Source organism: Cynocephalus volans, chromosome 2 (assembly GCF_027409185.1).
Source record: "Cynocephalus volans isolate mCynVol1 chromosome 2, mCynVol1.pri, whole genome shotgun sequence".
In the NCBI taxonomy this organism is placed as follows: Eukaryota; Metazoa; Chordata; class Mammalia; order Dermoptera; family Cynocephalidae; genus Cynocephalus; species Cynocephalus volans.
In genome coordinates, this window is record NC_084461.1 from 196,417,350 (window position 1) to 196,429,521 (window position 12,172).

General features: G+C 49.1%; 1 protein-coding gene across 1 annotated transcript in view; it reads right to left on the minus strand.

The window, feature by feature from the left end:
* Nucleotides 1-1,856: 1,856 nt before the first annotated feature.
* The window catches only part of GCN1 (GCN1 activator of EIF2AK4), a 60,697-nt gene continuing 50,381 nt past the window's right edge, over nt 1,857-12,172 (minus strand). Inside the window, exons 47-58 of the mRNA XM_063088093.1 lie at nt 12,011-12,103; nt 11,587-11,730; nt 11,213-11,482; nt 10,871-10,984; nt 10,174-10,404; nt 8,284-8,477; nt 8,022-8,136; nt 5,924-6,020; nt 5,359-5,507; nt 4,770-4,877; nt 3,216-3,434; nt 1,857-2,564 (exon numbers count right to left, since the gene is read on the minus strand). Of these exons, the coding sequence (XP_062944163.1) occupies nt 2,439-2,564; nt 3,216-3,434; nt 4,770-4,877; nt 5,359-5,507; nt 5,924-6,020; nt 8,022-8,136; nt 8,284-8,477; nt 10,174-10,404; nt 10,871-10,984; nt 11,213-11,482; nt 11,587-11,730; nt 12,011-12,103 (1,860 nt within the window). The 3' untranslated portion in view covers nt 1,857-2,438. The remainder of the gene's footprint in view (nt 2,565-3,215; nt 3,435-4,769; nt 4,878-5,358; nt 5,508-5,923; nt 6,021-8,021; nt 8,137-8,283; nt 8,478-10,173; nt 10,405-10,870; nt 10,985-11,212; nt 11,483-11,586; nt 11,731-12,010; nt 12,104-12,172) is intronic.

Here is a 12,172-nt window from a genome sequence, read left to right on the forward strand (position 1 = left end):
CCTAACTAGCCAGCACAGGAGAGGTAAGAGAAGGGCTAAAACTATGAGCTCTGGGGGTAGATTGCCACTTATTAGCCATATGACCCTGGGTGAGTGACTTCTCTGTGCCTCAAATTTCTTTCTCGGGAAAGTAGTAACAAGAGAACCTACTTCATAGGACTGTTGGGAGGATTAAATGAAATGATGCCAAAGTCATGTTATGATTACCATTAACCCCAAAAGATTAACTTTGAGAATAGATTTTTAGAGATTCTATTCCAAATTCCTCATTTTACAGATGAGGAAACTGGCCCAGAGAGGTTAAAAGACTTGCCTAAAACTAAACAGCTCTGCCAACCACCAGGACAAATAGCTTCTGCTTCTCTGCTGCCAAACTCCATTTCCTCCAGGAAAAATCGTCTGGGCTGCTGTTTTCAAGACTGCTATGACTCTGGGCTGACAAGAAGGACCTTTTTGCCTGCTCCACCGTCATGTGTGTCAGCCCTTCATGGCTCACTTCCTCGGAGCTCACGCCCTCCTTACAGACTCAGAGAATGCAATTCAACATGTTCTGGAAGCCTTTGAGTCATCTCTGTCTGTGAATCAACCTCCATCCATCTGTTCTGAACACACAGATCTCATCCTCCTCCAGTTTCTGGAACTGAAACCTGGTGTTTTTCCTTTGGATTTTGCTTAAAGAGTGTCTTCCACCTCTAAGTATGTCAGGTTCACCTTCCAATTGCAGACTGGGGACTGAAATCCAGAGGTGGATATAAGCATCCAATCTAAGCCCCTGGAAGAAATACTGAAGACTAGCTCAGGGGCTCAACAGAGGTTTCCCAGACCATGCCCCCCAACAACACAAATTTTTCCTGTAGCTCATCAGGGCTGGTTGATAGAGGTGAACACACATGCACAGATTACTGGACATATGTCCTATGCAGCTGGGAGGACACTGATGATTATCTGAATCCCAGAAACAGAGAACAGTTGCCATGGCTACCAGAAGCTTTAACCACTGGCTGCTTTGGCTATGTGGACCGACTGCTGACCTCTCAAGGTCTCCAGCACTGGGATTCTACAATTACCTTGAGCCGGTTGAGGACATGTCTGCTGCAAGAAAATAGGAAGTCCTGTGACACAGAAGACTCAGGCATAGAAAGCATGGATTTCATCAGAAGTGTGCAGAGTCACCTTGTCTTATTCATCAGACATGTGGAGTCACAAGGCTACTTTCTAACTGCTGCATTATTAATAAGCAAAGTCTCGCTTTTTTTGGTATAGGATTTTATACCTTTTACAAACTGAGTTTGCTACAACCACTTTTTATTTCTCTTCCTTTTACAGCTCCAGCCAGTGATTCTGATAGAGGTTTGTTCCATATTGTGACCAGGGAAACAGCCCAGAAAAACCTGTGTCACTAGGCCCAGTGGGGTGTGCTCCATAAGATAGGATGCATATGTCACGAGCCGTATAAGAATCAGGAGGAAGGAAGTCATTCATAAAGGAGGCAGATGCTGAACTGCAACTCTGGTTTCCTCTTGCAAGTCCTTCAACTACAGGAATGTGGTTCTTTCTTACTCCACAGAGGGGATGGATTTATCAGGACAGAGCAGAGGAGTGCCTAATTTGACCCCTGCATCTCCACACTGGTGGAGATCAACAGGCCTGGCTGCACATCTCTCAAGACCTGACATCAGGACAGAGAAATCTGTAGGGATTAGTAAGACTCACGAAAGCAGGGAAAGGAAACGCTCAGAAATCAGAGTGCTGCCAATACTTACAAAAACAGTTCTAAACCTCTCCTTATTACTGACACAGGAAGTTTCACGTTTTGTGGTATTTGGAGATTTTTTAAAAATCTGATTATATCAAGATTAAATCAAAGCCTTTATTAAACATTCCTCCTTCAAATGGCCTGCATGTAAACCTATACCCCTCCCCAGGCTTGTAAACTGCCAGAGCTGTGTGAGTATCATTTTCATCTGACAGGAGTCACATCCAGTCAGGCTGCACAATATTGAAAAGCCAAGCCAAGACACACCACACTGGGCAGACCTCCACAGTTCTGTGCCCCACTTGGGATCCAGGCAAATGGTTGGTAGTGCCGGCTCTGGAACCAGAGTTCAAGCACAGGAGAAGAGGAATTCCAAGTCTGACCCTCCTTGTTCCAGGCCTCGCCGTGCTAAGCTGGTTTACAGCTGCTGGACGGCCATTCACCAATGCTTACACATGTGCTTTTTCCTCTCTTCTCCAAAAAAAATGGTAAGAGATGGAGGAGGCAATTTTCAGTTGTGTGTGGGTTTGATTTAAGGCTTTGGCTGTGGTCTGTTGACATATTAAAATACTTTCTGGGAATGCCACCTCCTAAGCTCCCCCATCAGGACAATTGTATTTTCAAAAATGAAAACATTGAACAAAGATGCGGAGCCGAAGTGCTGCTGTGGGACCCAGGCCTATCATGTCAGAATGGTGTCATCCACCTGCTCCGTGGAGTCAGCCTGGCTGGCCAGCTTCTTCAGGGACCTCCGGTTACACTCATTCAGTACCTCCAAACTGGCCACATCCAGGATCTTGGAGAGGGACTATGAGGAACAGATGGACATGAGGAGACATAGTCAGAAAACATGGCTTCAGGTCTCTCCAATAAAATCAAGACAAAAATGAATGTTAACCTCAGACAGAGCTACTGAGGGGGAATCTGGCAAAATAAGAGAATCAGATGGGTTCAGGGAAAGCCCAGAAAAACACTCATCCTGCTTTTCATGAGATGAGGTAGTGGAGGTTACTGTTTTCAGTCCTTTAAAGGGTGCTGTGGGCAGGCAATTGAGTGAACAGGGATCTGGCTTCAACAGGGCAGCTCTACCAGGATCTGTTTTGTATATGTGAGCGCTATGTGAGATTGGTTTTTATTGGCAGCTGGCCAGTATGGGAGTACAAACCTGTGGCCTTGGTGTGAGAAGGCTACACTCTAACCAAGTGAGCTAACCAGCCAGCCTACCATGTGAGATTTTATTTGAAGGAACTCTGCTGCCGAAAAAAGTCTGAAAGCCATGGGAAAGGCATGTTTTGTGTCTCTTGGCCAGTCACCTGAATCTCAATCCGCTCCTGAAAGCTAACACATGGGCAGTGGCAGAGAAGAGCATGAGGCTTAAACACTGTCATGCAAAAGAACTGCAAGCCTCATGCCAGCCCCCCACCTGCCCACGGGAGGCACCCCAGCCCCAGGCTCCCACCTGAAACACTTCTTCACCCTGCCGCATCTTGAGGAGGTTGACAATTGCCTGGTCGCTGTAGGCTCTTACGACAGTGTTCTTATCCTTGGTGTTGTCAAGAAGAGCCTTCAGGATGGGCTTGATGGCCTGGGAGTCCAGAGGAGGCAGTGGGTCCTTATTTGCCCACCAGATCATCTTCTCGGCCACCAGCCTGATGTCACTAGATGGGTTCTGCAGACACTGGGAAGAGGAACACAGACACATCCTGTTGTTGGACAGGAACATCCAGTCTGTTTCTCAAAGGAGCCCAAATTCCCGACCTTGACACTCTCCCTGCATCGTGGGCACTAGCCCCACTGATCCCCTGGGAGGGCAACAAAGTGACTCAGCCCTGTCCACTTCCCCCACCTCATCTCATGCCACTCTCCCCTCGCTAGCTACTCTGGGCCCAGATGGGTTCTCACTTCCTCACACACCAGGCTCCTTCCTTGCCTCAGGCCTTGGCACTGGCTGGTTCCCACCTCCTGGGATGTGCCTGGCCCTCAGATCCTCCTTTGGTTGGTTCCTTCTCATCCTTCAGGTCTGAGCTCAAATGTCATCCTTCAGAGGTCTCCCCTGACAACCCTATTTAAATTAGGGCCCTCCCCCTGGGTTCCAGGGATCTTGTCTGCCTTGTCCATCTTGACACCTTCAGGGTCCAGCCTAGCTGGGTACACAGTGGGTGCTTAGTAACTGCTGAAATAAAAGCGAATGCAGGTTGATGCTGTCACATATGGGCCCAGTCGACTTGGGTACCCTGGAAACCCTCAGGACAGCTCTGGGTATCTGCAGGGTGCAGGTGGTCACCCTTTGCACCCTCATTACTCAGAGCCAAGTCCACGCACCAGCAGCCTGATATTGCCTTGGAGTTAGTTACAGAAACAGAGTCTCAGGCCCCATCTCATTAAAATGCAGAATGCTGTTCTGATGTCTATGTACATTACCATTTGAGAAGCATGTTTTATTACACAAGCCGTGGGGGCGCTGCTGTCAGATCCCCCAGCTTCCTAATTAGAGCCTGGCATGCAGCACAGTAAACCACACTAATAAGTGCCATGCCAGGTAAAGAAGGGAGACAGAAGAGAAGATGCATTAAGATTTGAACCCAGGTCTGTCCCTGATATTACAAAATTGGGGTGCCCAGAAAAAAAGGCCTAACATAGTGGTTCTTAACTTGGTTTGGGATCACAGGTCTATTTGAGAATCTGACAAAAAGTTGGACACTTGCCCAGAAAAAAATGCACACAGAGATCCCTATATAGGGATGGCTGCTTAGCTCCCTTGGGAGAGCATGGTGCTGACAACACCAAGTCAAGGGTTAAGATCCCCTTACCGGTCATCTTTTTTTAAAAAAAAAAAAAAAAAAAAAGCACACAGAAACATTCTGTTCCGTTCCAAAGGGCTCAGAAATCTCCCAGAGGCTACCCATGGAGGAATTGTAATATAACTAGTTGAGGGCACATTTCTGGGGTCCTTTGCTCCTGGGGCCTCACAAGCCAGGCTTGGGGGTCAAACCCAGCCCCTGTCCCCACTCACCTTAATGAACAGGCTGGAGAGTTTGGCTGGCAACTGTCCTCCCCCTGTTTCGATGTGATATTTCATCAGGAAGCCCATGCCCCGGACCCCACTCACTGCAATGGGGATCTGTGGAGAACGGAAAGAGCTAGACAAGACAATATCCTGCTCCTCCCGGGAGCAGCAGAGCCAGGTCAAATTTCATTCCCCAGGAATCTCTGTAACTTTCAGCACCGGCTCATCCCTTATCACTTCACACCAAAGACTCCTCAACAGCTCTCATTTAGACAAGCTGCCATGGCTACTCAGCAGATGAACAAAGTCACTGGGTCCCAGGAACAGGGACCAGAGACCTTCTGACCTAGAAGGGACATCTAGATCCTCCAACCCAAAGTCCTCATTGTTTAGATGATGAAACTGGGGCCCAAAGAGATCAAGTACTGGTCTGAGGGCACAGCACATTAACTGACCAAGGTAAAATTAGAGCCCAGGCCCCTTCACACCTCATCTGAGGGGTCTACTCCCTCCCCCATGCTGTGCCACAAGGCGATGGCTGTAGAATGCTGGCTAGGGGAGTGGGAGGGCTGGTCTGGCTGCTCAAAAGCCTTACCCTGTCTGCCACGGCATTGCTGAGAATCATTTCCTGAACTTCACTGCTGTATTTGCCTGCACAGAGTCTGCTGGGAGTCACACTGACTGCCACGGAGAGTGCCAGGCTCCGGCCATGCCGAACCATCCAGTCAATGCCAGACACATCCGCTGGGTGGAAAAACACAATGGGGTTCACCTTGCACTTTACAGCATGCCCTACCACCCACAAAGCCCATGGGCTACCCCAGCTCTGGGACTAGTGTGCTGGCTTGGGGCATGGTGAAAACCCCAGGCCACAGTGTACGTGGATCTCCTGCTCTCTTGGCAGAAGCTCCCCATAGAGGCATATTAAGGAGAGGCCTCACACAAACTGCTTCAGACTGGCAGCTGTGTTCTTTGAACAGAGACACTCAGGCCTACAGGACCACTGGAAACTCAGTTTTAACAAGTGGATTCCCAAGGAAAGAGCAGTCCAGTTGCTAAAAGATCCTTTGGGGGCGGGAAGACAGGTGTCCAGGGACTCTCCCCAGAGTTGAGAGGCCCAAGTCCCTGAAGGGGAACTCCTCAGTGTACAAGAGACCTACCCAGCAAGGACTGCTGAAGAACAGTGCTAAGTTCCTCTTCAGTCAGAAAGGCACACAGTTCCCCCAGGCAGCCGGCCGAGGAGATCCGAGTGTTGTCCTGATGGAGCAGAGAAGGGAGTGGGAGGGGTGCAGCGACACCCCCAGCTCCATGGGAACCAGGGCAAGCAGTTCTGGAGCCCAGGCTATAGGGAGGGGAAGAGGGCAAAACCAATCTACTCGGGGACTTCATAGCAAGTCCTTATGCTGGGCACTCATGTTCCCAGTGCCAGATTGGGGCTGCCATTCACTGAAACTGCCACTTGGTATGGAGTTAAAAATTACACACCCAGCACCAGACTTAATTAAAGAAAACTCCAGTGCATGTGCATATGGTAATCATCATCATAATAGCAATAATAACTGTACTTACATAGCACCCTTCTTCTTAGGAAGTCTGAATGCTTTACATTTATTATCTCAGTTACTATTGACAGCCCTGCAAAGCAGGGAAGGCACAACTGGGAAGGACCAAAGCACAGAGAGGGGAGGTGCCTGCCCACGGCCACCCAGGAAGCCAGCGAGAGACAACCACTCTGAGCTCCTTTCCCTTGTGAATCTTGAGTGTCATCTTGTGCCCAGAACAACTCCCTGCTACCTCTCTACTGTGTCAGTGCCCCACTGCCACCTAAATGATTTGGGTTTGTCCTAGAAAGTCACACTGAAGCTACAAATCAACCCAAGGAAAAGGAAAGCACTTTCTGTGAAAATCAAAGCCAGATACAGAAATGGCTCCTTGTTTCTCCTCTCTGGCCAGCTAACCATGGAATCCTGAGAGAAAGGATTTTAAATTTTGTGCTGTATTATTAATACATACCAACTTGACATGTATCCCCCAAACAAACTAGGGACTCAACGACCTGTGGGGAAGCTAATGCCAGGCTAGCACCCTGGACTGCCACCTTCAATCCAAATAGAAATTCTGAGGGTCAGAAGATGGACTGCCAGCAGTGTAGGCCCCTGAGCTCCTCGCAGAAGCCCAGGTGTAAAGCAAGGCTAAAGCTGGCTCTGACACCCACTCTCCAACATGATCTATTTTAAGGTCCGCTGTGATATATGCAAATGTCTTCAAATACTAACTTTCGCTTCTGCTGTGCATGACCCTGTAAAAGCCCTGACAGACAGTGGCCAAAATAGGGCAGACTCTCCTGTCTGTACCCACAGAGATGGCGGGACTGTGGTCAGAGACTGGGTGGCTGGGGATCAGAACCAGATCTTCAGAGCTGTGTGACCAGGGCAGCAGCAGCATGGCCAGCCCATGTGTGTGCACACAATGAAGAGTAAAACCACATGAGCCCAAACCCTCACTCCTGAGATGAGCCCTACAAATGTACATAAGGCCACCACAACAGAGGGCTGTCTGTGAAACAGGAAACAGAAGATTCTTATCCACAGACTCAACCCCTACTGGACCTGGCACAATGCTAGGCAACTAATGAGTATTTAACAAACGCTTCCAGACTGGGTGAGGCCAATGGAACTGGGGCAGAACCAGGAATCACAGGGCCCAGATTCTGGTTTTGACTCTAATAACTTGCTAGGGTGTGGCCCCAGACAAGTCTCTCTCTCTGAAATAGTGCTAAGATCTTCCACCTGGAGGTAGAGGAGAGACTGTTTATCCTGTCAGATGCTAAGTTTGTTGAGGTCTGTGATCATGAGGTCTTATTCAACTCTGGGCTAGGCCCTTCAACTTGGCAAATGTTTCCTGAACCAATAAATGATTCTCTTAATTTTACAAAAAGAGAAAAGAGGGGTAGAGAGGAAAACTTATTTAAGATCAGAGAGCAAAATGGTGGGAGATCTGGGACTCTACAAACCTTACCTGCCTTATCTATACAACAGAATAGTCAATATCAATAATACTTGCCCCGTCTCCCTCCCAACCTCAGGAAATGCTTGGTAAACCATAAAGAGTGAGTGACATAAATGTTGGGAATGATTACTATGACTGACCAGTTGGCAGCTTTACCAAGTTCTTCTAACACAAAGCAGAGATGACAACCACAGACAGGTGAAGGGAACAGCGGAGCCCACCAGCCCTGCCATTCATCCGTAGCCATACCTCATCGTGTCCCAGCATGCTCAGCAGGAGCGAGACGATGTTCTTCCGGATAACAGCATCCACTTTGGCCCCTGCTCCCTGAATCACAAACCTCAGGGCCTGCAGCATGGTGTCCCTACAGAACCAATGCACCCACTTCAGCCCCTGGCTCTCCTCCACCTCTACCTGCCCCCATCCCCACCCCCATCAGACTGCACAAGCACAGTCTGGAGAGGCCACCTGGCCTCCTAGTGGCCCTGGTGCTCCCTCACCAGCACCTCACCTGACGCCCGGGTCCTCCATGATACGGATCCCATTGAGCAGCTCAGTGAAGAGGGGATCCACCTTGACGTGGATGGAAATGAGCTTCCCCAGCGCATCGGCAGCCTTCAGGCGCACGCCCCGGTTGGAGTCCTGCAGGGCTTTGGTGAACGTGGTCTGCAGCTGAGGCAGGAAGGGCTTCAAGGCAATCCCAACCTGTGGGAGAAATCCACCACCAAAAACACAGTTGTGGTGGAGCCCAAGCCCACAGCAGACAGTGGGCACAAGAACAACAATCCCACACCACTGTGAACTAACCCAGCTCTCACACACAGGCTGGAAACAGACAGGCTGTAATTGAGGAGAGCCAAGCACAAACAAGTTACAGTTTGGCATCCTTCATCGCACTGGGGGAGAAGAGGAGGAGGAGGCAGCAGCCATTGTCCGAAAGAGCTGTCTTACAGCCTTGGCTATATTGCAGCTTGGTTTATGGGAGACAAGTCAATTGAATCAAAATCTCCTTCTCTATATACATTTAAGAGTAGGGCCAGTAGACTGATGTTAACAGCATTGAACCACAGTTCTAATGCCAAGACAGGGAGATGGACTAGATGCAAGTGACGCACAGGCCAAGCACTATACACTTAGCCCTCAGAACAAGCCTACAAAACAAATGACCTCAGGGTCCTCCCTGTGCACATGTGCAGCCACTAATTAAAATCCAGTTCAATCCCTGACTGTATATAGAAAAACAGGCACACTTTTGATAAAATACACATGGGTCCAAAAGTAAGGATTTACTTATTGCTAAATGGGAAAATCAAAGTGGCTGTCTAGAGGTTCAATGCAATGAAGGTCTGGGAACACTGAAGTTGGGTGGGTTTGCAGGCTGCTGAGACACACACCAAAGAGGGAAGCTGGTCACTCTCAGGTGGGAACCATCTGCTCATGGGTGACATCTGAGGCTATGAGGCCTCATGGACAAATCCCATGAAGTGAGGGTTCCTTTTGTGTCTACAGTTACATAAACACCACAGAAAAGAACAACATAGAATGCAAGGTAAGGATGATGCTTAATTAAAAAAAAAAAAAGACTCAATTTTCTACAAAATGAGACTGATACTCATAATCCCATTTTCTAGCTGGGAAGTTGCTCCCATACTACCAAAAGGAAAAAGCTACAAATTTTACTTTTGTTTTTGATTCTGGCAAACCCCACATAAGAATGACAATTTTTCTTTTTTTTTTTTTTTAAATAAGTTTTGGCTCTGTTTATACTTTTTTAAATCTAAAGGAATTATTGTACCATAATACATCAGAAATGGTTAACACATTGGATCTTTGATTCCTACACTTTTGGCAAAAGCTGAGGCCATTTCAGTTGCTATCAGACTTCCTTTTCTTTCTCTCATCAGGTTCTTTGTATCTCCCTTTATGTGGCAGTAATAAAGAACTGAAGCATCATTAAACAATGCTTTCCTTGTATTTATGTGGCCCTGAATTTTTCCCTTTGAAGCAGTAGTTCTTCAAAATAATAAAAATTAATATGTACTGAGTGCTCAGTACGTGTCAGGCATTGTGCCTGACATTATTTCATCTACTCCCCACATTTAACAGCCCATTATGAGTCAGGCAGTATTACTGGTCTCATATTACAGGTGAGGAAACAGTCTCAGATGTTATATGGCTTTCGCAAAGTCATTCTGATCATATAGCTACCAAGCGAAGACTTGGAATCAAACCATGGCATAGCGTGTCTAGAGTCCAAGGTCTTAACACCCTCTGCTGTGCTGTTTCTCCATAACAAAGCTGTCACCCTGCTGCCACATGACACCTTATGTCTGTCCTCTGCAGACAGATCTGTGCTGTAAGATCCGAATGGACCAACAGAATGAACTCATCAGTCGCTCACTTTGGCCAGCAAGAGGCTGAGTGTCTCAAGCAGAGCTGCTTTCACATTCCAGCTGAACCGGTCCCCCAGGATGCGGATCAGAGGGCCAGTGATGCTGACCACAGAGGGTCTCAGGGCGTCAGCTGAGGTCAGGCGAATCACCAAGCCTAAGGCTTTGGCTGCTTCCTCTTTCTGTTCAGGGCTGCCAGTCAGAACTCCTTCCCGCAACACTGGAAGGATGGAAGTTACTCCCTGACAAGAGAACCACACGTGAAAGTCAAATATCAAAGGCCCTGGTCCCAGGTTTCTCCCACCCAAAGAAAGGCGCTCCTGACAGCCATCTTCTCAACTCCATGGGAGACACTGATTCACGCTGAATCTCAGGATCACAGCCTAACAAGGTGTGGGCTGGGGAACAGTCTGGACTTGACGGTGACAAGAGGACAAGAGCCCCAACAGGCCTATCACAGAGAGGTAACATGCACTGCTGTTACCTCTGTGACCCTCTGGTTCTGGCTGAAGTGGCATGAACCCTGTCCCCATCTGGCCACCATGGGAAGAAGCACATAGTCTGCGAAGGTGCTGAACAGCACCCAGAGCACGAAGTCACACTGACATGGCCACTGCTCCAGCTGTCCTACTGCAGAGCTGGGACCGGGGTGAGGGTGTGGAAAAGCCATGAGCCCACAGCAGCCAGCATCACAAGGCCCTGGCTTACCTTCTTTGGGAGGCAGAACCCTGGAACATGCTCGCCTTTGCTCTCATTTCCTATGAGCCGGATCTCCTTGTGCAGTTCTTCAATCAGTGCCAGCTGGTTGCCAGCATCCAGCTTCTGTGGGAACCGAGAAAAGAGCAGGGAGGATGTCCAGCCCTCTCAAGGATGCTTCAAAATGATAAGGCAGGGGGAAGGACACAGGCAAGAGTATAAACAAGACTGGCCCCGAGTTAAGTGTTGAAGCTGGGTGATCAGTAAGTGGGGGTTCTTGTAAGAGTCTGTTCTCATAAATGTCTGGAACATTCTATAATCAAAAGTTGGTTGTGGGGTCAGTGGTCCCCTCACCTTGGTGATGGCATTCAGGGCATCCCAGCTCTCCTCCAGAACGACAGGGCTGGAGTCGTTGAACAGGCGGATCAGGCCTGAGACCAGGCTCCTCAGGTGGTTGGTGTAGTCAGCTTTCGAGCGGGAACAGTAGATGTTGAGGATGATGGCAGCGGCCTGCCTCATGCCCACCTCAGGGCTGCGAGTGGCTTCCAGCAGATCCTCGATGATGATCCGGTGCCCAGCATCATCCTCTACTGAGAGGATCACAGCCTGACAATTGGCCATCTCCTAAAAAGCAAAGGGGACATGTGTGTTCAGCACGGATCCTCTGGGGCAGGACAGGACTGCCATTAAAAATCAATGGGAGTGAGTGGTCACTGACCCCCCCTTACCAGCTGCTCATCTGGAGTCCCAAGCTTCTCCTTCAGAGCCACCATGACCGCCGGGAGGATCACGCCAAGATGGCGAGTCAGGGCATCGCCTGCCACAGACGAAAGGAAGGCCAGCACCCGGGTATTGACAGGCGGAGTCGTCAGCTGGTAGAATGATGAACATCAGTACTCAATGATACTGTGCACCTGCCCCGTGCCAGGAGCTGCACTAGGCTCTGGGAACAGAGGGGTGAGCGAGAAAGCCCAGCCCCTTGTTCAGAGCCAAGGGCCTCATTTTAGCACATCTCAGAGGACAAGGGGAGCATTGTGCCCACCACCGGCACCCCTCCCCCCACAACTGCGTTCAGAATTCATCTTTGAGGTAGGACCAGAAACATAATGTGGCTTCAGGGCCAGGGGGTGTTGGCCATGTGTTGGGATTTACCTTGGGCACGAGGTAGGGCAGCACCACACGGCTCTTAATAGCCATAACTTGCTTCAGACCATCCAAGGCAAATTCTGACACCTCCTCATTATCCTGCAGAGGGCCATCAGGACAATCCTGAGGAGTTGGCTCCTGTCCACATCTCTGCTGTCTGAACCAGCC